The 27,937-nt window shown below is 41.5% G+C and overlaps 1 protein-coding gene across 2 annotated transcripts in view; it reads right to left on the bottom strand.

Annotated features, from left to right (window-relative positions):
* The window catches only part of tnmd (tenomodulin), an 80,994-nt gene extending 59,272 nt beyond the window's left edge, over nucleotides 1-21,722 (bottom strand). Inside the window, exons 1-2 of one of the 2 annotated variants that reach the window (XM_049586122.1) lie at nucleotides 21,525-21,722; nucleotides 15,035-15,169 (exon numbers count right to left, since the gene is read on the bottom strand). In XM_049586122.1, the coding sequence (XP_049442079.1) occupies nucleotides 15,035-15,169; nucleotides 21,525-21,572 (183 nt within the window). In that variant the 5' untranslated portion in view covers nucleotides 21,573-21,722. The remainder of the gene's footprint in view (nucleotides 1-15,034; nucleotides 15,170-21,524) is intronic. The other variant, XM_049586121.1, reaches the window with a different exon arrangement.
* Nucleotides 21,723-27,937: the final 6,215 nt, after the last annotated feature.

Here is a 27,937-nt window from a genome sequence, read left to right as displayed (position 1 = left end):
TGGTCTGTTGCCATGGCCCCTGAGTGGGTTGCATGTCACTGCTGCTCTGCCCTTCTTTTAATAACACTGAAAAATACTTTGAAGACCCAATGGGGGAACACAACACACTATGCTCCCAGTAGTCTGGGTCTGTCTATGCAGCTTAACATTGTCTCATACTATTACAAAAAAACAACAACTCTGGAGCATCATTATTTGAAAACTATGTGGTCCATCACGGTCAGACACTAATCAAAGACATGCAAATTAAGCACTCTACAAGAGCAAATTAATGCTTTTTAGTGTTTTTGCCACTGGCTGGGAGTGGAACATGAGGAGAGGGAGCAGCCAATATGACTGTTTTCTGTGAATGAGGTAAATGAGCAAGCTGGTGTCAGGTGGGGTCATGAGGTTGTTTTGGTTTAAGTATAAACATTAAACACCCTTCATCGACTATTAGCTAATGTCACTTCCATTAACAACCTGTTTTGTGGCCAGTTTAGGTCAAGTGTTGGAAACTGAAGACACTTATTGACGATTTACTTAGAGGCTAATTAAATAGTTTTTGCAATGATTACAGTTGACAATTTATTAATTACCAGGAGATTTACTGTAATGGGGTGGATGCAGGGCGGACCTTTGACTACATAAGATTTAAAAAAATGCTGAGGTCAGATCTATTTCCGTCACAGCTGAGGTAGTTTCCAGGAAGTTGCATTTTGAAGTCAATGTGCTAAACAATGTATCCTCATACAACGGTTTGTATAATATCTAACATATTAGCGCCCCACTAATGAAGATATGTGCTTAATGTTACGTTTGGTGAGTTAGGTTTAAGTAAGTAAAGTTACCAACCTGGTCTCACTCCGAAACATCCAAATCCGGCTTTTGGGTAGTGACTGTTATAGTTCAATGGTGCTTGGCAGTGTCGGGAGAACGTGGCGGGACAAGAACAAAAGTCAAGGTGGTGAAACTCCAAGTAGAGTGACATGTCTTCCCAGAACGTCAGCAAACAACACACTCAGGGTACCTTTCACGTTGTATCTGGATGGTCCATGACCAAACATTGGTGTGTGACAAGGTTGGAGTGAGAACGTGTTTAACATAGGTCAGGTTTAGGGAAAAGAAACATGGTGATGACGTGCCTTATAATAACTCAAAGTTTACTTGGCTTCACCTCCACAACCCCAATCTGCCTCCTAATGTGAACTTTCACTCTTGATACAACTTTTCCCTTCGCTCCCATCAGCGCATTGATCATGTGATCTCAGCCTTCCCAATTACGAATTCTAACCCAAATTATGACAACATAGTATTAACTGTACTCCCAACTGACCCTTTGCTACATCCCATCCCTTGAACGCAGAGTGGCCAATCATAGTGTAGCATTGGCCAGTTCAGACAAGGGTCTGACATGGCTAGTTTTGTGGATTTCGAGCTAAACATTGAGCCTGGGGCATGTGTAATGGTGATGCTTGTTAGCTGGAGATGTTGGAAGGAGATTATTTTCATTGTCTAATGTGGCGATCAGCAGTGATGTGGTGGTTCACTTTTACACTGTGATCTGTAGCCTATAGTTCGTTCGTTGTGAAATCGTGCAACACCAGTGAAGCGAAATGCAGCTCCTCTAATTTGTGCATTACAATTTTGTCCTTTTTTGCCTCTTCTTACATGAAGCACTACATTCATCTACCTCAACAGAATCGTGAGGAGAGATCTGTAGTTGTGTCCAGGAAGCTAAACCTCTTGAGGTTATGGAGAGATCATGGTTTCAATTAAATGTTTATAATCATATTATGTTTTGTGACTCACATCTATGTTGACTTTTTCTGCATCTCAACAAGGGCTGCCAATACCTAGACATAACCAAAAAGTTTAATAACGCTAAAGTCACTATGCAACGTATCCTCATGCAATGATTTGTTTGATATCTAACGTATTTTGGTTAGGTCTCAGAAAAGAGACATGATGGCGACGTATCCTTAAAACAACTTAAAGTTCACCTGGTTTCACATGGTGCCAAACACCAGTCTCGTTGGGGAAAGTCATATGTTTGTTTGACCCATTCACCACCCTGACCTGCCTCCATACGCTGACTTTCGGCCTTTATACTACTTCCTTCTTTATTTCTGTCAATGTCTCGGTCACGTGATCTCAGCCCTCTCAATTATGTGTGATATATACAAATTACTGGCTCATGATTACATGGGTTATGTATGAGTTGTGGTGCATTACTTCTCGTAGTATACCTATGAGTAGTGGATGACAACGACCTGCACAACACGTAGATATTGTTTTACAAGCAATGTTGTGCATGTTCACACAAATTTTCAGAATTTGAATTTTGTTCGAAGTTTGCAATCCCCAAAAAGTAAACATTTACTTAATTTCCCAATCTTCTTTGATAAAACAAAATCCTGTGGTCAGAATTTACTCACAGATACGACTGGTCGTGTGCTTTAGAGATAAGAAATAAGATAAAATCAGGTGAAGATACACTGGGGAAGAGGACAGCAGCTATTCAACTTCCACACACACGTCTAAATGAGACAAAACATTGTTACCATCGTTAACAAATGCTCTTTGCAAGTTTATAATATAACTGAAATTCCAATTACCACCTTCAGAACGTCTGCACCTTGATATATACATATATGAAACCCGTCACATGTAATTATTACTGCAGAAATAAGAAAATGAGCTGTTTCTTTCTTTAGTTACTTTGTTAATGTCTATACAGCGTAATTATCCAGTGACAATAATAATGCAATTTTAGAGGTGTAAACTGGTAAAGTCACACAGCATGTGTTAGGATGTTCAAACTCCAGTCCTGATAGACAGTGTAAAAATCTGCTTCTCAGCAGGAATGAATTTTGATATTAATATGTAGTGTATGACAGTATTGTTGTTAATTAAACCCTGCAACATTTTACCCAGGCTATTATTTGTTCCTGCCAGACAGCTAATGAGCCCCACATTATCTCAGCGAGAGACAAAAGCCCAGAGGACACACTGTACTTTAAGGAGCCTGAGACCCCTCGCGAAACTGGTGGGAAGAAAGCAGCGTTTCCAAAACGATGCTTCTGTGAGCAGAGGGAGCAGGGAAAAACAATGACAAAAAAAAAAAAAAACAGCAATCCTTCTCCTTTTACATTTAACATGAATTGGACCTTTCCATTTCATACATTCATGTTGCAGCAGCTCAGGCAGGTCAGTGGGTCAGCTCCGTTGCCAACATGAATACCAGGAAAGAGATCTTGACAAGCTTTATCACCGTCAGCTGACAAAGTGAAGTACATTTTCTGGGCAAATGAGACACAGCAGCCAAGCAGCAGCTGTCATCCATCATACTCGTGGTGATGAGTGCTGGATAACTACACATCCACCACACAATATGAAAAAAAAAATCACTGTACAATACTTCAGAGTGTTCAGGCGCATCAAAATATAATGCATTCTAAACATGGTATTAAGTGGTTCTTTGGGCAAGTGGACCATTGAAAAATCATGACCGTGTGTCAAACACAGAGACACAAAGAGGAACAACATGGACACACAGTACGTGTATATAAGGAGGTCGAGCAGTACTGCTAATTAACAGCACATTATTATTGTTTCTGTTGTGGCCTGCTTTGGAGGCCGATGAGATTTTACGCCCCCTGATGTGAAAATCAACTTAACTTTAATAAGCCAGTCACAAGTTGGAGTTATTAAAATCAGATCATGAACCGTTTCTTTTCATGCATTTTTCTCATTAATTTCTGTGCAAATGAAAAGTGGAAGTTAAATTCTGCCCAAACTGAGTTTTCAGACACAAAAGACACAATTTCCCTACTCCATTGTGACAACCCTCTGGCCTGTGTCATTGTGCCTTGTTTGCTCTTCTCTTGCAGGTACATAATTGGTAGGCTAACTGGGAGCACCTGAGCCCAGTGCTCCTAGTCACTATAAAAGCTGCCACATTAGGCCTCCCAGGGAGACACTCTCCATGTGCTTTGTTTGCTTCCCTTAGCATTTTACCCACCAGTACTTCCCACACATCCACTCACTTACACTCCGGACTTTAGTGCCATCCACATCTCATCTCTTTTGCAATTTAATTTGTTTTTGTGAATAAATCAATTAAATGGAGTGCATGTTTGGTCTCTCTCCCTTTATTCGCCATTGTCCTTGAGATGGTCATGACAAATACTGAGTGACCAAGATAGGCTTCTTCATCCCCTGGTTCTGACTGACATGTCTGCCTAAAGGGGACCTATTATGCTTTTCCTTATATTCTGTCATATGTATAATGTTAGAATGATGGATGTTCATATTAAAGCTTCAAATAATGAGGTAGACATATGTCAAAGTAATCCCCCTGAGCTAAAACTTAAGGCTTCACACCACTTCAAATACTCCATTTCCAGCATTTTCCCTACTATCGAGACGAGCCAACGTCAGCTCTTGAAAGATATTATTACATGGTCATCTGCTCCAGGCACCCAACTGTAAGTGTCTACATTACATACACTGCTACATGAAGCTGCATGCTAACAGCAGGGAAACGTATAATCTCGGTAGCCAGTGTTGTTAATTTCCTCCCAGTTTGGGATCATGTCCAGCTGTTTTGAGAAGCTTTTATTGTTGGTTTTCTTAATGGGATAAAGTGCCACTTTAAACAATCATTCCCTTGCTGCCAGAACACGGTGGCATGTAGCTACATGCTAACTGCAGGGAAACATATAATCTTGGTTGCTGTTGTTTTTAATTTCTCCAAGGTTTTGGGTCACATTCCTGCTGGGACATGTCCGGTTGTAACATTTTGGTTTAGAGGCTTTCACAGTAGTACCGCTTTACACTGTTACCATCACTCTAGGGCTGCAATGACAGAGATGCAGAGATACGGAAGACCTGAAAATGGTGACCAATAAGAGCAGACTGGGTTTTGTCAGGAGGGGAACTCAAAGAGACTGAGCCTTCTCAGACAGAGGGTGATTACAGGTGTTCCAGCACAGACTGCAAGATGCTCTGTAGAGTTTTTGACCACAAGTGCTGCTATTGAACAAAAAAGCCCTGATGAAGACCTGCAGTGGTCCAAGCATGTTGACTCTTTTTACGATTTACCCACTACAGTAACGGCTTTTTAATATTTCCTTCCTCATTTTTCTATATTTTATCAGAGTGCTTGGGATGCCTTCCTGTCACTCCTGTTGTTTCCCGTTCTCCACAAGCACCTCACTAGGTTTGTATATACAGAGCAACCAGTCATCTCTCTCTTTTGCTAGTGGGCAATGTTTACATGCTAGTCCCTGTTTTGTTTGTGTTCTACTACCGCAGGCCCAATGAAAAACATAAATTCATGCATACACGGACATAAGTGGTGTGACACACATTAATATAAACTGTGTTTGTTTACAAGAAAACTCCACAGGAGAGTGTAATTATTAAAGAAAGATAGTGTTCTCATGAGATTAAGCTGTCTATACACTAGAAAGATGGAAATACTTTTAAAATGGGCTCTATGTGATCAGAGAAAACAGAGGAAAAATGGCTGTTGGCATTTGCTTTTGCTTCAAGAAGTATAAAGCCTACAATTACCAGAATGCACTGCAGAACAGTAAACACTTCCGCTGGTGGGTGATGTAATGCAAGCTTGGACGTTTTTCCACGGGAAACAATATGGCAGCCAACTGGTAACAAACAATCTGGAGTTACAGTTTCTGAAAACATCTGAGGTGAGACATAGCAAACACAGTATCAGAAACCTGGTTTATATTTAATCAGCACTGCCTAGTTTTACTCGTTGACCTCAGCTTTTTCAGCCTGTTTTTTACAATACAGGAAACAGTATGGAGCCCCCTTCCTGTTCACAAATTCTAGTGTTACAGCCAAACAGTGCACTTAAACATGTTCCTGAACACATTTTAGGGGAGACATAGGCAATACTGTGGAGGAATCTTGGTTCCTGTATGATCAGCACATACAGCTTCTATACTCTGTCTGTGGTGGCGGCATATGAAAATGTGAAAATACACCCTGCAGTTCGAGCAACAGCCCGAGAGCCAGTGAGAATTTGAGCAGGGAGATCTGGGCGCTGGTAAGATGGAGGGAAGTTTAACATAGTTCATTACACATATTACCCACATTGTTATGATACAAAGCTGGAAATCGGCAAAGTATCCCTTTAATCATTTTTAGTGCTGCTTAAGCTATTTTGTCTTCCCCCACCGTAGGGTCACGTCCCCTTCTTTGTTTTCAAACTGTCACATGTGATGCTGAAGTGATACCTGCATTATGTCCCAGTAGGTCAGCCCACCAGCTGTATTATCCAGTATGTTGAAGAATAATTTTTTATACTGTGACTTCACAACATCTGGAATGACTACCTCATCATTAATGAGCTTCATTACAGCTCTGAAAAGTGAGCTGTCTGGCTTACTTTGCTCATTTCCTGAGTAAACACTTGAAGTTTCCCTGGATGAAAGATCTTCTTTAAACAGTGTTATTTTTGCTGATTTTTCATGTTTATTTCACCAATTTAAAAAAAAAAAAGGCCCTAACGAGCCTGGCAGGTCTGGATGCATGTCATTAAAATTAGCTAACATTCCAACTTTTAGAGCTGTTACAAGTTCTCATTTTCTCACATTAAAATATGGCTAATCAGCTCAGGTTATTTAACATGAAGTGTTAGACTGAGCAGCAGACAGAGACCTGAAGGGATGATTTAGCTGCCGCTCTCTGCTCACACATTGAGCAAGGTGACTAATGGGGCAAACTCACAAAAAGTCAATGCAACCTTTTAATTGCTGACAGATATATAGCCGAGCACTCTGGCATACCCATTTCTCAGAATAGAGATTTACTCGTTTCTAAAATCATGAGCGTTTACAGCAACATAAAAGCAGATTTTTGATCTGCAACCTCAAATATATTGAGAAAGGACAGACGAACAGAGTATTTCCAGTTTGTTGTTCACTTCCCTGCCTCAGCATTGTGGCTGTGAATGCACGTCGAGGCTATAAGCGGTGCAGACTTACTGGGAGAGCGAAAGTGGATGTGAAAGCTCAATCACATTCTAAATTGTACAACAGAGCAGAGGAGTCTTCTTGGCAGTCACAGTGGTGAGACAGAGACAAGAGAGAAACACAGAGAGTCTGGAAAAAAGAAAAGGCGAGCATTTGTGTCTGTTTACCCAGCGCACTGTACATACAACATGCTGCACATGAGCTGCTGGTGGATTGGCAAAATGAAGTACTGGCAATTAAGATGCTGATCTTTCCCACACTCGTGCTATTCTAGCTTCTAAAAAGAAAATCACAGACGTGCTAAAGTGCTGTATGGCACAATAAATAACTCCCGGTGGGCTTTGCAGTGCTGTCACGCTCTCTGTAGCAGTCACTGTCCCAGAAGAAGGCAATGTGCCACAACCGCCATGAAGCCTTCCTACCTCAGGCACTCCACTGGCAACAATTTAAAACAACTCTCTTTTGTTCTTCCCGGTCTGCATCCCCTCCCTCTTCCTGACTGCTCCCTGAATAGAGGGCATAATGCATCATCTTAGGAGGGAGCCCGTAGCGGCCTAATTTAACAGCCAGGGAGAAACACCAGTGGACACTGGCCTGCTAATGAATGAATGAGCCTGACGTGTAAAATCAGAAAAGATTACAGACTGAGGGGCAGGCCCCCCAAAAGGTCCCGCCAAACCAGCTGTTTAGATAAGCCCTGTTGCCTCCCCAGAATAATAATTCCTCCATGTGAGACACGGTAAACAAACACAGAGTCAGGAGAAGCTGTCTTGTTTTGTTCCTGGAGACAAACTTAGAAGAGAAAAAAAAAAGACGATAGAATCATATCATGATCAAATCTTGTGTCTCTCTCCCCTGTTGCATGTTGACATCTGGACACTGAGGGGACTGTTGGGTATACACAGTCTACGAGCAATAAATAAACAAAGGGGGGCCCGGCCTTGAAAACCCATACACCTGTGACCAGTGGAAAAGCAGCAGGCGCAGCAGTGTTCATTAAAGAAGCCGGGCCTGACAGTGAGGCATTTAAGAGGCCATCAGGAGCGACAACTCAGCAGCTACCTTGGGACCGGAGAGGGAAAGGCATCAAGGTGAGCAATGCAATTTCAGCTTGAATAATGGAGCACTTTCCTCAGGTCTGACATTCATGTATTTCTCAGGCAGTTTTGCCATACAGCCCAACAACACCTGTGAGCTCTTCAATGTTCCACAGGAAAAACTGGTTTACAATGTCTACAGGTCCACAATCACTCTGCGCCTGGCTGCTGGTCTGCAGATAATCTCGCTCAAAGTGGTTCATGAATTAAAAATAGCACTAAATATGTCAAATGTAATGATGTGAAAATTTAGATGTTGGCTGCCGTGCACTGTACGGCAACGTCGACATCTCATTTTTACTCTTTACAATTTTTTAAAAATAACTTCGTCAAGGCAAATTATTCTCAGTTTTCTCTTGGATTCACCAGCCAGATTCCATTTTCACGGAGTTGCTGATGTAAACTGGTAATAACAGAGGATTAATTTACAAGGAGGCAAAATCCCCCAGTGAGACTTGTGGCCCAGAACAATAATGAGCACATAGTAAACAGAAATTTGCCGTAAGCCAAAAGAGAATGCAGAGGCACCTAATCTACACACTGAAACACACAGTGCACACCGATGCGTACACAATTGCATGCACAACCACGCCCTCACACACACACACGCAGAGAAAACGATGGCAAACTATCTTCCCCAGGCCTGTGTAACAACATATGTTTTCAGGTAATTAAAAGACGATCCCAAGTGGTTGTCATGTCATATTGAAATACAATGCACAGAGCAAATTACCATTCTGTGGTTATTTATATAAAGCCGGGTGCACGAGGTCACGTGAGAGAGGAGACGAGAAGTGTTTTGTGGCTGTATTCGGGCTGTGGTTTTAACTTTAATTAGAAGTGCTGACATCAAAGTGCTCTGTAATATGTTAGATATAATATGTGTTTTATTTGAGTGATAGCCATAAGTAATTGTTTTTTGTGCGAGTACACGAGTTAAACTATTGACTGAGCATAAAAGTAATTTAAGCAGTCGTCAATATGCATGAGAGTGTGCGAGAACCGATTTTTTTGGGTGCAGAACACATTTTGTAATCAGTGTTTTTAGTAATTAGATCCAGGGCAGCATTAGAGTTTCCTTTGCTTGTTATCTTCAAAGCTGTGGATCCTTGGATTTGTCAGTTTTGATCCTTCACTTGAAAAAAGTCCAGCTGAGAGCGGAGTATCCCTTGTTTTAAAGCTGGAAGTAAGGCGCCATACTGTTCAACACCACCTAACGTTAGAGTACTTCCTAGTGTGCTCCAGCACCTCTTTCATTTTTCAGCTGTGAAAGGGATGTGACTTTTGCAGCTAGTTTGCACCTCTCACAGTCTCAGAATCTGTCAAAACAGCTGGAGGAGGAAGTGAATTCAAGCTGAGAGGGGATCACATCAGGAGCTTTCTCTGCAAACTTGTTTTACACTTGTGAATCAGTTCCTGCACACTTTAAAGGTCTTCTTTTCCAGTGATTATGACTTTAAAGAAACATTCAGAGCATTAATACAGCAGCAAACAGCTATTAACTTTGTGAAGATATAGTGGAGTAATGGTGTCCTGAGCAGAGAATGAAGTCACGCTCCCTCTGTGTAAGTGTTGTAATCTGTGCTTCTCTGTTCTTTGTTGTGGTAGACGATCCAGCTGCCTGTGCATCAGTGCATGTGAGTGTGTCCCACGGGTTAGCTAATTGCTAACACTATGCACTGTGCTCATAAAGCTGATACCTGGAAAGAATCGTTGCAGAAGTGTAGCGCCCTACTTCTGCTTCACTGTTAGTTCTGTTGGCAATGTTGCCGTTGTTTGCACTGTTTGTCCAATTAGCTGCCAGTCAACTCCATGTTGAGAGCCGTGTGCAGACAATCTCTGTTAATATCATATAGAGCTTCTTCAATACATTGTGTGCTCTCTACAGTTTGGTCATCAATGCACTGGCAGGTTTTGAGCATGTACTAGGAGCACATATTCCATTTGTGTTTTAAGGGTCCAGTGCATGGGATTTAATGGCATCTAGTGGTGAGGTTGCAGAACTGACATTTTTTACATGTGTGGAGCTTGTAGGAGAACTACAATAGCTGATGCAAAAACGTGAATGGTCCTATTTAAAGCTATTTGGAGGTTTCTGTAATGACAATAAAGAGGGCTTTCACACTGCTGCGCCAACCTAGTATCATTTTGAAGTCAATGATTAGTAGCACTTGGGCAGTGACTTTTGGCATTAGACATCGCCAAAAAAGCCATCCTTTCATGTCAGCATGATATGCGGCAGGTTTCTGTTCCTTTGTAACAGTGCTGGCAGCATCAGGGGGAAACACAACGGGACAACAATGTCAATTAAGGGGGCGAAAATACAAGTAGGATGGGTGGGAGTGGTGATGGATGGGTCCAGCAACCACCGACTTTAACCTGGGAGGACGGTGTTTGCTTCCCATTTGAATGTAAAGCCAACAGGTAACGTTAGAGGACGAGAGAGGAGGAATGGCTGCTGGAAGGATTTAGCTCTGGAGATTGGTGGTGTAATGCTACCTGTGAATGCTGTAACCCAGTGCCCACAGAAGTGGAATGCCTCTGTTGCAAGGAATGGGACCGGTTGCAGCCTTAGCTAAATGGTAAACAACAAACATGGCAGCACACCGGTAAGGTAAGACAACACATTTACATGTCGTTTTCTATATGTTCTCTGACATTTATCCTAACGATATGAGACGGTCTTTGTGGAGAAAAAGCTTGTTTAGTGGACTAACTTTACACTTGAAAGGATGCCCGTTCAATTACGTTTTAACAGGTCTGGCGCTACGGCTGTATCTAGGCTAACGGCTAACATGCTAACTATTATTTCTATGTCACTAGTGACTTGAAACAAATTTAGGACGATAGGAGACAGGTTGAAATAAACCGAAATTTCCCTTTAAGGGCGAGGAGAGGGGCTCATTTGATTGGTGTGATGTGTGTAAAACCCACTCCACGCCTTCTCTCCTCCCTCTTTCCCACTTGCGCAGGTAGGAGGGACGGAGGTGGGAAACAGGAGTAGCTACGCCAGGCGCACGGTGTGCCAAACTTGCAAAATCTACCTGGCCACACCCAGCTGGCGAAACTAGAGCCCCTGGAGTTACGGTGCCAGCAACTTGTAAGGACAACCAGAAGAAAAACTAGACCTGGGAAAACTTTTTCACTAAACTTCAGATGACTGGTAAACTGTCCAAATAAGTAGAAACCTTCGGTAATTTCACTGATTTCCGTTGTCTTGCAGCTACTTTTAAAAGTGCTTTGCTTATTGGAGGAATGCTCTTGCAGGTAGGTGGTTGTCAGGGCGATTACTGCGCGGCAGTGTGAAAGCAGCTTTACAGTCACCTAAACAACATGGTGGACTCCTTGAAAGAGACCCACTTGATATGTAAATATAAATGGCTCATTCCAAGACAACAAACACACAAGAATCAATATTTTCAGGTGATTATTAACTCATGAAAACACAGTGACTGATGATTATATTCCATTCCTGCCAATAGATGCCCCTAAATCCCACACACTGGACCTTTAAACCTGCATTAATTGATATTTTGGCACGACAGGCTGTGAAAACAACACCAATATATTATCATATTATAAAGTTGTTATGGCAACATTAGCATTCATACAGGGACATTTCTGTCCACCTGCCAATGTGAGTCCAATATTCAGTCTCCTTTTTTCGCTCTTTCATTCTCTACTCCCGAGGGAAATATCTGGCTCTCAAGCTGCTACATGTTCCACTATGTTCACCAGCTAACTTTGTCTGTCAGCCTCGTAGTGCTGGGCAGGAAGTGTACAGTGAGTTTATGAGAGCTTCAAATGACACCTTTTACACATGGGCGGATTGTGAGACAACAGGTCCTTGGGTACATGGTCATTTAAAGGTCCCCACCACCTCCTACATAGGAGCAAGACACACAGACCCTGAGCCAATTTGGCATCTCTTTGTAGTCGTTGGGCATCTTTTAGTCTCTTTGTAGTAATTTTGTGTTTCTTTGTGATTGTTTTGTCCCTTCTTTTGGGTTGTTTTGTGTCTCCTTGCTGTTTTGTGTGTCTTAGTGGTAATTTTGTGTGTCAGAATTTTAGCCATTTTGTTTCCTGTCTCGTTGTTATGGCCTCTTTGGGCCTCTTTAATTGTGTGTCTCTTTCAAGTTGTGTCTGATTGTAGTAATTTTGTGTTTCCTTGTGGTTGTTTTGCGTGTGTTTACAGTTGCTATGGTGGCTTTGAGGTAATTTTAAGTCTTTTTTTGGTTGTTTTGTTTCTCTTTGTCGTCATTTCGGGTCTCCTCATGATTGTTTTATGTGTCTCTGTGGTAATTTTATGTCTTTTTGTAGTTGTTTCGGTCTCTTTAAGGTAATTTTGTCTCTCCCTGTGGTTGTTTTGTGTCTTTTTGTAGTTGTTTGGGTCTCTATGAGGTAATTTTAATTAATTCTTGGGTTGTTGTTGAGTGGTTGTAGTCATTTTGTGTCTTTTCATGATTGTTTTGTGTGTATTTGTGGTAATTTCGTAGTTGTTTGGGTCTCTTTGAGGAACTTTTATGGCTTGTTTTGTTGTTTTGTGTCTCTTTGTAGTCATTTTGTCTCTCCTCATGGTGGTATTGTGTGTCTTTGGGGAATTCTTGTGTCAGCATTTTATTCATCTTTGTCTCTTTGTTGTCATTTTGTTTCCTTTGTAGTTGTTGGGGGAAATTTAAGGTGATTTTGTGTCTCTCTCAAGTCCTTTTGTGTCTCATTGTAGTCATTTTGTGTTTTCTTGTGGTTGTTTTGCATCAGTTTGTAGTAGTTTGGGTCTTTTTGAGGTAATGTTATGTCATTTTAGTTGTTTTGTGTCTCTTTGTATTTGTTATGTATCTCCTTGTTGTTTTTTTTGTCTCTTTGTCATTATTTTCTGTCTCTTTGCAGTTCCTTTGCATGTCTTCGAGGTCTTTTTGTGTGTCTGCGTCATCATGTTTAGTCTCTTTCTGGTCATTAGGTGTTAATGTGAGCAACATTTTGCTGTTGAAGGCCAGGAGGCTCTCTGTCACTTTTGGCCCCTGCGCCTGTGCCCGATAGACCCATTCAGTAATCCATCCATGCTTTTACATTACACATTATGTTTTGATGCATTGTTAATATAGAAATATTGATCAGTGCAGCTTTAAAGAGTAACTAATTCAACATCATCTTATATAAGGACCGTCTGTGGACTCTGGTTAATCTTGATTTGAGTATGTTTCCTGGCAGCCTGGAGCTGGGGAGATAATTAAAACCATCAGAACCATGGTTACGGTTATGTATGTGTCTGAGTCTTTGTTGTGTCACATCTAATGTATTCCATGTGTGAAAGGAATCAGAGGGAAGCATTTTACTTTAGTTGAATATGAGTTGTCACCAGAATGCTCATCTATGTGCTCAAATAAAAAAACAACCCCCACTCAGCTGCTTCTTAAAATAAGTGAAGTACACTCCCCTTGGCTTCAGATCCTGTGCTCTGCTGCCCAGAGTCTATACATGTAGGTGCCAGACGCTGCTCAGGATTAGCTGGTGAGTCAAGTGTCCTGCTGCATTGGACCCAATACCCATTCACCAAACAGGGTGCTGCCGGCTGCCACGTCGATGCAGGAGAACTAATCCATCCATATCATTCCATCTTTTTACCTTCAGAGTCGTCTCCAGATAGTTTTACTGAGGATACATACCTGAGTTTTACTGTCCTGCTGTGTCTGAGGGAGCGTCCTTCCCATCTGACAGACAGGTGAATCTCCTTTGAAGTGGCTCCGTCTCACTCACTGATGGGGAGGCCAGAGAACGAGCCTCCCCCTCAAGACCCCATTAAAGCAAAACCCAGGGTCCACAGGTTTGATATTCATCGCCTGGGCAACCTCTGCCATCAACACATTTTGTGCCACGTGAGAATGATCACAGCTTATTAAAGTGGAAATAATGACTGCTCTACCTCCGGCATGAAATATTTAACAAGGACAAAGGAGATGGCTCAAAGGTGATTCATATCTGTGTTGAAAGGAGGGAACGTGGACAATACCGGCTACGCAGGAAGTGCAGATGAACCTTGGTTAACCCGGGCTTAGAAGAGACTGTCAGCACTTGAAATTTGTGTCTTAATGGAGGCAGAAAGAGCAGAATGGTGAAAGAGGGTGTTCTGAATTAATGTTTATTAGGCATAACAAAGATGTTGGTGTAACAGCGAGCAACATCCTGCACGGTACATTTCCCTCTGTTCACCTCATAGCATTTATTGCACAAAGCAGACACTCAGGTTTGAAATGTATGTATTAACCATCATTTCATTGTAATCATTTCTCTCTCATTCGCAAAGTGCTCAGAACGTATAGAGCTTCCAATTCCTGGATGTGAAATTATTGATGTATTTTTCCTCCTAGCTTTGGTAAATTAGCTTTTTTGGCCCCTTGGGAAAATGAGGGGAAAAGAGCCGAGTGAAAATGTTCTCCATCAAGTGTGATTGAATTGGATTTTACAAGATGAATTGCCAGGACAAGAGTTTATCCCAATTACATTGCCAAGAGGTTTCAGTCCTGCTGCAGCCACTCTGGTCAACAGCAATTAGGGTCACCTTTGAGTTATCAGAATCCTTCATTGTAAGAAGATGTTTACAATGCGAGCAGAAAGTAGATAAATGCAACAGGCCGACATTCGCAACAGCAAAAAGCGGTTTGTGGTTTGGTCCAAGAATTCATGAAATTACAGATCTGACAGCCAAAACACGAGCAGAGCAAAACACAGCTGTCTTTTCCATAGCCCACACATCTTTAAATCTAGTGGGATACAATGCACACGACAGAGACTGCCTTTGGCTCTTTGTGTGGCTGTCCATTTTCCTTACTCGGGTTTTTCTGTCTTTGACGTATGATTTGCTGATGCGTCTTTCATCTGAAGACCACACTTAACCACAGACAGTGGCAATAAGGCTGGTGACTGGCAAACAATGAGGTGATAATTATGTCTTACCTTCCCCAGACTTGGGCTCCACAGATATCTCAGGCTGAAAACACACAGTGCCAGAACGAGGAAGACCAGAGCCAGAACCAGAGCTACTCGCTGGTAGGTGTGGTACTTGGCCTTCTTCTCTTTTCCCGCCTCAACCTGTGAACAACATACTGTAGGTTTAATATTATACATGGTGTTAACACAATACCTCACAGCCCATTGGTATGAATGAGTTGATAGTTTGACGTTGTGGAAAATATGCTTTCTTGCTTTCTTGCCAAGACTTAGATAAGAAGATCACTCTCTGGACTGGAAACAGTGAACCTGGCTCTGTTCTAATGTAAAAAAAAAAAATAAACACAGCATAGCAGCACCTCCAAAGCCAAACCAGTTGCCAGAATAAATGTCGGCATATGTTCTGCAAACCATGGATACATTACGTGTGTACATTATTATGTAGCAGATATATTAAAACTTTGTTTCCTTACATTTCAACAATGTTACAGTTTAACGGTGGTTAGATTTAGGCACCAAAACCTCTGGGGTATGGTTACGAAAAGAACATATTTTGGCTTAAAATACCAGATTTAGGTGGCACAGTCTCCACTGGAAACGCAGCAATGTCTTGGTAAAAACAGCTGCTTTTCGGGGCAATATCCACGCTGGAAAAAGAGGGACGGTCGCTAAAAAAGCACTCACATTTGGTGCCTAATATGCCACTGGAAATGCAACAATGACTCACTAAAAAACAATCAGTTTTGTTGTTTGTTGGTCTCGAATGTCTGCAGTGGTCTGCAGCTCGGCAGACATCTTACCCCCAAATTCCACCAGATGCGTGTGGGTTGCGTCTGTGCTCCGGAACGGCAGCGGAGCCTATACGTTTCAATTCTAGTCAATGTGTGTGTTTCCACCGACTGTGCTGCGTTCCAGCTCCGTCACAGCTGCGGCGCTCCGGAGCCCTCCGCAACAGATACGCAGGACTTCTATTTTCGCTGGACGCCGGAGCACAACGCAGCAATTCAGCACAGAGCAGATTGTGCGGGGCAGGAAGTCGTGCACAGAAAAAAAAACAAAACAAAACATCCGGTTAATTTTCAAAATAAAATACACAGTGTTCACGGCGAATCAAATTTCCCTGCACTACACCTTGAAAACATCATAATGGGCGGAGGCAGGCCTGAAGTCAACAGGTCAGAGGTTTTCAGACGTCATTTCACCCCGTTGACACCATGGACGAGGAGATGTTAACCATGGAGGTGCAAAACCATAAAATCATATATGACCCGTATAATATATCATATATACATCTTGTTATATCGCGTGATTATGCGTGAATTCTGCGAGATCTCGTGGGTCCTCGTGACTCCTGCTGTCCAGCGGAGCTGCACCGCTCCGCATCACAAACGCAGACGGTGCGGTGGGTGTTGACGGACGGCGGAGCACGCAGCGGACCATTCCGCAACCAACATGCATCCAGTGGAATTCCGACATAAGTCACATCATATACTGCATCACTGTAGAAACACTGATATGATATGAATGTACAATGCCAACATTTTCTTCTGGTGACTGGGCTGCTAAAGCTCACTGGTTTGTGGTTGGTAACCCCACACAACCCTTCATGAAACCTTATGTTGTTGTTTTAAGTATTAGGTTTTTGTCGGGATTAAAGAAATGAGACATGATGGGTTAATGTGTGTGCTTTACAGGTGCTGGTGGACAGATTTTGTTACCATTACACAGAATCCGGCAGTTTCCAGTCTTGATGCTAAGCTATGCTAACTTGCTGCTGGCTGTAGCCTCAGATATAGTTGCAGAGTGCGAGGAGCTGCTGAGTTTTTAAGATATTTTTTGGGGCATTTTTACCCTTTAATGGATAGGACAGACAAGTGTGAAAGGGGGAGAGAGAGAGAGGGAGTGATACGCGGCAAAGGGCCACAGGCCGGCGGCAACAGCTCTGCACATGGGGCGCCCGCTCCACCACCAAGCCACGGATGCCCCAGTTCAACATTTTTTTTCAACAATATCTTCAGTGTTACCTCACTTTGAAACACAGAACTGGATAATATAATGATCACACAGGCTGATGCTATAGTCACCAGATTTTGTGAACAAATCACGATGCAGTAGTGGCAGAATTCAGCCAGACCCCCAGATTTTGGGGCTGTTTCTGGTAGAACAAAAAGGAAATTACCCTTAAACTTGTCTTCTCTGTAGGGATCCTTTCCGTAATGTTGTGTAAACACATAGAATAATAATCTGAGTCTGTCAGTGGTGAAACAAGCTCTTTTGGTTGATGTAAATTGATGATGCTCAGTTGCCCCGAGGTATTACATTGCAGCCTGTCTCACAGCTGCTGCTCTGTCACTTAAAACTGGACCAGTTTTAAAAGCTCCTATTAGTCATTTACATACAAAGACATTGGAAAAGGGTTCAGGTTTAAATAAATACTGATGTTACCCTTTAAATACATAGGCTCATGCTTTTGATTTTTTTTTTTTATTATCAGAGAAGAAGAGTTTCATGTCCATTCAAGCTGTAGAAGTGCTCCAACTGTGAGTCATGTATCTTTGTCTATGGGAAGAAATGAATGGGACTTTTACATTCGGAACAAGGGACGCCTGAAATATTTCCCTCCACAACTCTATTTAACGGAGATATATGAGAGTGGAATCAATCCTCTCATCTAACTCTCAGCAAGAACGCTTATAAGCACATTTCCCAAAATGTCCAACTATTGCTTCAATTTATCATTTTCATGTCTGAATGCATATTTCCCCCTTTCAGTTTTCCTTTTTATCAGTATTGCATTTACTCCAAAGAGAGGCCATTTGATTTGGTCTCTCATCTGTAAAATGTTTCTGCCAGCGAGGCTACTAATGACAAAAATATAACCATCCCAATGCCAAGTGCAGGGAAGAACAGACAGCTACAAGTGCTACAGAAAGGTTACGTTTATTAAACTTTTCCTTAAATGAAAACTCTGCCCACTGTAGTCAATTCCCCAAGCTCAGGCCACAAATTAATAAAGACGGGCTTTTGTTCCACAAGAGCTCCAGCAGGGAGAAAATGAAAGCTTCTCATTCACACTGGACCACTTTTGAAGGTCTCAGAGGACAACAGAAAAGCAGATATGTAAAATAATAAAAAGAACGAACCAACTTCAATTAGCAAAATTGGTGTTGCTTATCTTCGTGTCTTTTAAAACGATGATAAAGCAGCTTTGGTTTCCTATTGTGGCTGAGGCTGTTACCGTAGTTAAGCTGCAGTAGATTGGGCAGCACTTTAACATGCTGACTTCTTAAAATAATATGCAGGAATAATTTTTGGATAATACTTGAATGGGTTTTCTGGCATTTGGACTTGCTGTTAAAATAATTATCCAGAATTAGGCATAGGCTGATATGAAATTGTCACTATTATCCTGGTGGCAGTAATTGTGATTACGGATAATCATTAAATATGCCTGAAACTCTTTAGAAATGGCATTAAAACATACTGGAAACACTTTACCTTACACTTTATAAAGAAACAAATGTTTTTATTGCATCACAGAGCGGATGCACATCTTACAAGGTGAAAAACAATCAATCTTAAAAGCAGGCTTTTTAACTAATGAAATTACATTATATCTTTGAATGTGAAGTCCACCAGTGCTTAATCAAGTGAAACAGTCTCACTCCGACCTCGTCACATATCGACGTCTGGTCAATGACTTTCCACGTCCAGATACGGTACCTTGGGAGTGTTGGTTGTTGGCGTTCTTGGACGCCGTGTCAAGTTCTGCCTGTTACATGCATTGTCTTTTAAAATACACTTCCATTTTTCAGTGCAACACCGCAAATTGACATTTTTTTTCCTCCAACAACAAACACTCATGGTTTGGTTACAGCAACAAAAACACATGGTTAGGTTTTGGAAAAAAGAACACAGTTTGGCTTCATCATCTTACGGGACACAAACACTGCTCTCCCAGGTGAAAGTTAGTGCTTGTTGGTCCGATCCACCACCCCACCTACCCACCCTACTCAGATTTTCACCGCCTTAACTTTTCCCCTGATGCCGCAGAGCGCTGTTTAACTATAACTGTGACTGGCCACACATCATGCCGACGTTAAGGGACGGGGTTTTTTTTTGTCAGTGTCTGATACTGCCCAAGCACCTGATTTCGACAACCTCAGAGTGAGACTTGGTTGGATTAAGATCTCATTCAGCCTGTTTTTACAGAGTCCTTTTTAATATTGGTTGCCCAGCAGCCTCTTGCAGGACACAACAAAAATGATAATAATTATGATAATAATCTCTTTTTATAGAGCACTTTTCATACAAAAGCTCAAAAGTGCTTCACAATGAAAGTGCCACATATTAAAACAAAAGCAAAAAGGACATAAAATCATAAAATTAGACAATAAAGAGACAGCAGATAATAAACTAAATAACAACCTTGGCGATGTTTCTTAAGTGATAAAAAGTTGTTTTGGTCACCATCTTTATGTGTGAAGTAAAGTTTTACTCTGAATCCAGAACAATGCCCAGGAATGTTACTTCAGATTTAATCTCTGGAGCCAGATACACAAGCTTATAAGAGATCTCTTTTAGCTTGGGGGCCAACCAGGAGCATCTCAGTTTTATTTTCATTTAGTTTCAAGAAATTATTGCTCATCCAGTTTTTTAACTGCTGCCATCCCAGTAGTCTGGGATCACAGGGCATTGTTATCATCAGGCTTGAGCATAGCTGCATGTCATCAGCGTAGATATGAAAATGACGTTTATGATCCCTGATGATGTTACCTGAAGGGAGCATATATAAAGAAATCCATTTATGACAACATGTGTTAAAATCATATGCAGTCCCATCCCTACCCTGAATCATCCTGGAAATATATTTCACATAACCTTTTTATTTTCTTAAAAACTAAAGTATGTAGGTGGCGTGACGCATGAGAGGAAATAGCATCCAGCATTAACAGCAGTCAGACTGTGTGCTTGCTGGATATGGATTGAATTTCTGATTGGTAAATACATTACCAGCACGACTTTGGAGAAAGACAGAGGACACATTATTCAAGATAGCCCCCTAAACACTAAACCTTTGCCATAATGAATGCCACATTGTTAACGTTCTTTATTTGATATATTAGAGACAGTAGCCACAGAAGCGTGAGGCACATCAAAGTATAGTACATTCCTAAGGCATGATGAAAAACAGAGTGCTACAATAAGAGAGCCAGAAATTCCTTTCATTGTGAATTTTTCAGAGTGAAGGGAAAAAAAACAAAAAAAAAAACGGTTGTTGAAATCCTCTGCTCTCCTGTGGCAGGTTGCATAAGCAGTGGAAACTTTACTAGAGGACAAACCTTTCTCTGCCTGTGCTTTGAATATCGAATACTCAGAGGAAGAGGGTGGGATTGAGGGACAGACAGACGGACGGACAGACAGACAGAAATAAAGGCAGGGATGGAGACAGAGTGAGCAGTCTAAGTGCGCAGCACTCGCCAACTAGTGTTTAAAGGTTTAGGAGTTCAGAATCAGCCAGGCAATTCCTCTTGAGCTTTGTGAGGAAGAGTGCCTGGAGCCCCCTGCTGTTATCATGCAGGGAGGGAGCTTTTCCTCGAGAAAACAACAGGGGAAAAAAAAAAAGTAGCCTACATAACCAACAAGCAGAGGCAGTGGTTTATCACACTGGGGTACGCTCATATTAGCATTTGAATTCCTGCAAAAAAACTGTTCTGGTATATGAAGCCACAGGTGATTTCTTAATCATCATCATTTTCCATCCATCACCTACAGTGTAGCTATGATGAGATTCCGCTGGAACACTTGCCTTTCCTTTGATGGACATTAAAAGAGTTTTTTCCACATACATATAGAAAGATAATATAACACTGTGCAGTGTAGGTACTTACCCCTATTGCTCTATTGTTCGCAAGTTCTGCAACAAGTGAAGTATGAGAAGTGGAGGAAGAAGAAGGATTTCAGAGCTAAAAATCCTCTCTCCCTCAATAATAAAGTCTCAAATACAGACAAGTCTTGGTGTATATTTTAATGCTGCCTGCGTGTGAGAAGGGAGGATATTGTAGATATAAAGCAAATACAATGGTTCAGGTGAGACTGAATATAAGAATGGAAATAAAGAAAGGAAGCTAAGGTGAGAAGCCAAAAGGAATTAGATGGAAAAATTATTATTCTGAGAAAAACCCAGATCACTGAGCAAGAGATCAAGCAGCAGCTCCTTTAAAGAAAGACTTCTGTCATATTTTACTTTAAGCTTACATTCAAATATCACAGAAAACCCCCTCCCCACTTTAAACCACCACTACTGTCACAACTCTTAATTTACTGAGCTGTAAAATTTTAAGGGTGCTCCCATTCCCATGACACTACAGTGACTTAAAATTCTGCACACTATTCATAAAGAAACTAAATGTTGGAATTTATTTTAAATATTTTTTTTGCAATTAATATAAGTGCAATAAGTCAGCCATAAAAAGAAAAAAAAAACTGGACTCACATCTTTCCAAAGAATCTGTTGACTGCTGGATTGACTGCTTGCCTCCATGATGCAAGCCCACAGGAGGAATCTTTCCGATCCTTTTAGCTGGGGAAAATACTAACGTACTGCAAGGCAAAGAGTCCCAGCTTCATTCCAGTGCTGTAATTTGGGAGTGTGCTGAAGGGGAGGGAAGTTTCAGGTGGAGTGGAATTACTGAAACATTTGTGATACCCATTAAAAGCAAGGCAGATGTCTCTCCCGCCCGCCTGCCTGCTCCCATTTCAAAGGTGGGAAGCCACGAACGGATTCAGACTGAAAGACAAACCTTCTGTTGAATAAATTACATACTATACTTGGATGAAAATACTATAGTGAATCAGTACTTTCAAAAGATTCCTGCATGGAGGACACAAAGTTTTCATGTGGAAAAAAAGGAGTAAATCGTACCCACATAGTGCAGATGCTGATGTTTTCAGTTATATTTTCTGAAGTATCAAAAAGAGTTCAAGTACCTGCTCTTTGCTTTTGTTCCCTAGTCAGTCAGTCTGCACACTCTGCAACAAACAGGTACAGTAAACAAGAACTGAGGCGACTGAATAGCAGCATAATGAAAAGATTCAGGCTTAAAAAATGAAAATAATTTGCACTTGTGCACATACGGAGGTAAAAGAGGAATGAAGCAAAAGCTGTAATCTGAAGACAGAAGTTTAAAGATCCCCTCCAGACATGTTTTCAGACGTATAAAAATCCTCAAATTGGAATAATTATTGTCTGAATGTTTTTTTCCAAATTTAAAAAAAAATCCACTCTTTCTTTTAGATAAAACAACAAACTAAATCTATGCCATTTGTTTTAAGGGACGTTTAAAGGGACAGGTCATCCTAAAATCAAAAATACATATTTTCCTGCCTGTAGTGATATTCATCAATCAAGGTTTGGTGTGAGCTGCCAAGTGTTGGAGTTATGGGCTGTAGAGATGTCTGTCTTTTATACAGTATAATGGAACTAGATGTCACTCAGCTTGTGGTGCTCAAAGCGCCAAAAAAAAAAAAAAAAAAACATTTGAAAAACTCAATAGCAATGTGTCTTTACATAAACCATGACCTGGTTACTATAATAATAATAATAATAATAAGTGATAATCCACAGACCTTGTTGTGAGCAGTTTCATGAAGGACCTTCTTTCCATCGAACTACACCCACCAAACGTATTACCATGGACAAAGACGTGTGCATCTACTGTTAGCTTACCTAGCACCACTGAGCTAGCTAACGTTACACCTCAGCAGAGTAGGACTCCATTCATATTTACATCTCGTACTGTTGTGAGCATGAGCGTCTTGTCCAGAAGTAGATGCACACTTCCTTCTGTGCCAGCCTGGTCTCAGTCCCAGAGCGTTAAAATATCCTTCTTGGGCAATGTCCCCACCCTTTAGCGGCTGTGTGAGATACACCCGACTTACCACTGACTCATATGTAAACCCATCCACGTCATTATTAGGTGCTTAGAGTTAAGGACATAGTCAGTAGTAAAGCAGTGTAACGACGTAAGTACTAAAGAGTGTAAAACTCATGGTGGATGTGAGGGGAGATAGATGGGTCCAACAAACACAAAGCAGTGGTAAGCAGTGGTCAAAACCAACAAACAACAACATTGGTTGCAATATTTGTGGCACTCAAAGCTAGCTTTTTTTAGCGTCACACTGCTGCCTTTCTGGACGTATTTTGTAGTGACATCTGTGATCTTTTTCTAACGTAGACTTGTTACCTAAACCTAACCAGTGAGCCCCTTCTTATCACCGTGTTTGTGGCAAAGCCAGGTGGGTTTTTTTTTTTTAGCAATATCCGCAATCTTTTCCTAACTTTAACTGTTGCCTAAACCTTATTGCCAACTCTTACCTTCTGCATTAAGACACAACGCAAAAGGCTGCTCCTAGCGTCAGTTTTGCCCAAAAGGCAAAATACAACAAGTAGGGATGAGATCATAGCCTGAGTGTCAGACTGAAGCTCCCAGAACCTTCAGTCTGACAAGGGGGAGGGAATTTGATTTTTTCCCTAACCAATCAGTAGAGATCAACGACTCACCCAGAATCTGACGTCATTAGTATCCATGCCTCAGGGGTGCCGAAAACAAGCAAGCATTGCCCTTTAAAATGTCTCCGTCGTCGTGCACGCCCAGCTGCATCGCCGTTAAATCCAGTTTAGCAGCTTTCTTAATTTGGTCTTCCATTAACGTGAGTAGCGGCGAAATACCTCGATAGCATCGTTAATGTGGTCTGTAGGATCTGTAGCGGTCGCCATTCTTGCTATCCTCACCAGTTACCCACCGGTGCACAGCTTGACATCATGTGGCGCTGATTGGCTAATCGCTAGACCCGCCCCACCCCCGGCGTTCATTGGTCCGTCCATCGTTTGGACGAGATAAATCGCAAATTCATTGCAGTATGCCAGACCAGAGATGCAAGCCTACTCAGTTGAGTGGGCGGGGTCTATGGTCTGGAACCAGGCTAATGAGATCACTGTTTGTGTGGTAAATGGTTGACACATGCTGTATGGCAGAAAGAAACTGCTCCTGTGTAAAACTGCTCAAAACAAGGTCTGTGGATTATTTTGAGTAACCGGGTGGCAATTTCTGAAAAGAGACATTGCTGTTGAGTTTCTATAATTTATTTTTTGGGTGCTTTCAGCACCAGAAGCTGAGTGCCATCTAGTTCCATTATATTAGAGAGAAGACATCTCTACAGCAGATATCTCCAGCACTCAGGATCTCACACTGAAACAATCTAGATGGATAAACAGAACGACAGGTAAGAGGAAAAATATGGATTTTTGATTTGGGGGTGAACTGTCCCTTTAACTGTTGAATGCAAAATGTCTCCTACTTTCCATTCTCAGTAAAAAAAAAAAGTTTGCACTTGAGGTTTGAAGTTTCCACATCACACATCATATTGGACTATTATTGGTTTCTAAACTAGTTGTAATGTCACAAAATCATGCTCACACATTCACTTATTGAACTGAGATTTGAGCACAGAGAGTGTGATTAATGTGAAAAACAGCCTTCTAGTGCACAAACATCATTCTGCACAGTGAGGCTCAAACATCCAAGTGAAACAACAATAAACAAAACCCATTTTTGGAGGGGAGGGGGTATGTAAAAATGCATCTGGAGGTCATCTGAGGAGCTTTGGCCTGCCACAGACTGCGAATAATGTTGTTGTGTCTGTGATAAAAGCAACTTTCAAAGGGAAAATAAAAACACAAGATAAAAACTCAAATTTTTAAACTAAGCGATGCGTTTTTCTTTATGTTTTCTGTCGTGCACACTGAGACCCCACTGTGGGAAGCCTTTTAGTTGTTTTTTTATATAAATAAATGCAATTAGTATTGAACTAGTTTAAGGAGCTCACAAGGGAGGGGTTAAAAACACGAGCAGTAACTGAAGCTCTTCAAGTATTGGCACCCTCAGAACTTTATACAGCTCTTGGCAAGCTTAATAATGCCATCCGACGGTACCCAGTCATTTCTCTCATCCATACAGCGCATATTACCATTTATAGTTTTTGAAAATGTCAATGTGGCTCAGGGAAGCTGTGAATGACACCTGCAGTTATTTTCTCCTTTGGTCAGGACTGCAGTGGAAACGTTAACCTTGTTACATTCTGTTTGCTTTGTTTAACGTCTTCTTATTATTATGCAGCTTTAGGTGAGCCATGACTTACAAACAAATACATTTTTAGGTTTTTAGTAACATGTCATTCTGTAAGTCAAGGCTTGTTAACAGCCCCTGTACAGCACAGAGTGACTGACGTCTCTGCACTCTGTTCTATGATTCATTTGTACTGGAAGTAAGTGGAGTCAGACAGCAACGACTGGGAGAGCGAGATCATGATAATGACACATAATGAAGGTCATGGGCAGGATTCAGACCCAGGATGTAGTGCTGGCATGGTACATCATGATACCCTGCTGCTTTCTGTAAATTACTTTCTCCGGTGTTCAAACCAGTTACACACCTAAAAACACACCAGCCAGGGTTGTATTTTTCTGTCTCCGTCAAGAACGTCAGTATAGGTTGGTTCTGGATTTTGTTAAATGCCAACGATTTATAAAGTCTAATGTGAAACATTTATAAAATTCTGGACTTTTCAGTCTAGGTTATGGATAGTACAAATAAATTATAGATGCGGTAGGACCATAGTTGAACTAAATCACTTGTTTATGGTTAGGGAATAACTGTGGTTACTGTCAATAATTTAAGGTCTCCCATGACATTATCACAGGCTGATGTGCGGCACACCCATCTGACCTCCACATTAGAGGGCTGCATTGGGACTGGATCCCGCCCTGTCCCGCGGGACCCAACGCAAATATTGCGGGAGTGGGCGGTTTGGACTTTGCTGCAGGCGGGAACGGGCAGCTACAAAAAAAACACTGCGGGATCTTGGTGCACATGCATAAGCATTATTCATAAATGGACAAATATGCCCTGAACCAGTTTTTATACCAATTTGCCGCTTGCTCCACCTGTCTGTCTGTCTGTAAGCTCCATCTGTCATGAGACAAACATGAAAGAAGACGCGCAGTTTATTGTGTTTCACCGACGACAAGCTGTCATTACGCGCGACAATTACGCACGGCTGCGTGTTCTTTATAACTCACTGTGGACCTATGTTGCATAATAAAGATTTGCCTTCTCGTAATTTTTAATCACCCACTCAGTAACTTCATCCTGGCGCCAGGCCTGCCTTAACCTCAATCACTGTGTGATTATATAAAGGTAGAAAAATAAATAAAATACAGAGGAGGAGAATAGAATATGAAACAGCCTTTATTTTATTAAAAACTAAATGAAAACAACGAAATAGGAGCGCTATTCCTGACAGTGCGTCAAAAGACATGCAGGCCAGGGAAACGAAACAAACAACCCCATGAATCTCTTTATTAATAGCCTATAAAAAGACGTGTTTTCTCCTGCGGGACGGGAGAAGACACAAAATCATCGATCTCTATTGTTGTGCGGGCATAAATTCTCAGAGTTTTGCGGGTGCGGGCGGGAGTGTAATAGACACGTTGCAGTTGTGGGCGGTAATGGTCAGAAATTCAGCGGGAGCGGGCAGGAGCAGGATGAAGAAAACAGTCCCACGCAGGGCTCTACTCCACATCCTAACGCTCTGTCCATGGATTATATAAAGAAAACTGGATACAGATTTGGAGGCACAGCCCTATTCATTCTCATAAAAGTTGCTCAATCTGCCAATCAGCTAACTTCTAACTATTAACTCGAATGGGGATAAAATGATTTGATTGTGTGGGATTTCTGGACTTTCGAAATGTTATCAAACCTAATCAAATGCTGATAGTGAAACACGTCATTTTGCGAGGGGTTGTGACACTCAAAAACATTTGTCCACTGATTTACAGATGTCTTTTTACATTGTAACTCTATGGGAAAAATCTATCTGGATACCATGCAGTGGCGTATGGTAGTTATGATGCACAAATCATCTCGTTCTTCTTTGAATCACTCATAAGGGCCCATTCTCCATCCAGCACATTGTTGGAGGGCCCACTCTCTCTATAAGCCCCCCGTCTCATGGGCCCCAGTGTAACTGCACTACCTGCATTGTCTATACTGTATTTACACCCCTGTTCCCATGGCATCACATGATGGATGCTGAAGTTGTAGTTACATGGTTTTGCCACTATGTCAAATTGGCTTCAAAGTTCAGCACACCTCCTGGTGGCCCAGTTCTGCCTTACTCCATGTAGGGCTCACAACTTCCTACATTTGTACTGAACATTTTGCACTAGGCCTAAATCATGAGGCACAGAAAACTCTCATATGGACTTCATTTTTTCCTTGTTTTTCTCTGTTATGCTCGGCTTCTTGTGAGTTACTGCTTGGTATCTAATGTCAACAACCACAACCTTATAAAACCTTTGAGTTTTGTGTTATTTACCCTTTACGGTCTCCTTCCTGGGACTACAACAGCAATTTTAGATGGTCTGTTGGGTAAGGTATTTTGGTGACACTGAAGTTCAAATGCGTCACTCTCCCACTTGGATCAAAGTGAAGGAGCAAACATGCCCAAGTTCAAAGAAAGCTCATGCCTGCTGAGAGAGAGAGCTCAATAAAACAACTCAAAAACAAAACCCTCCCCCTAACCCTGGTGACATAATAGACCATTCATTATTAAACTGATGAACAAACTTTGAAATTTTGTGTCATCATAATGAAGAAATATACAATAATGTGATGGTGAACTGCTCTCACTGAACTTCTCTGTATAAATGAAGGTTGAATGAATGAATGGTGAACCACAAAAATGGCCAGTCCATTTACCAGAATTAAATATTGTCATTTTATTTTATTTTATGTCTCAGCAAAACATGAATATGATATGTAGCTTCATACTTACAGTCGGATG

The sequence above is a fragment of the Epinephelus fuscoguttatus genome, linkage group LG9 (genome assembly GCF_011397635.1).
Source record: "Epinephelus fuscoguttatus linkage group LG9, E.fuscoguttatus.final_Chr_v1".
In the NCBI taxonomy this organism is placed as follows: Eukaryota; Metazoa; Chordata; class Actinopteri; order Perciformes; family Serranidae; genus Epinephelus; species Epinephelus fuscoguttatus.
Note: the sequence above shows the minus strand (reverse complement) of the source record. Positions and strands in the feature narration are given on the sequence as shown.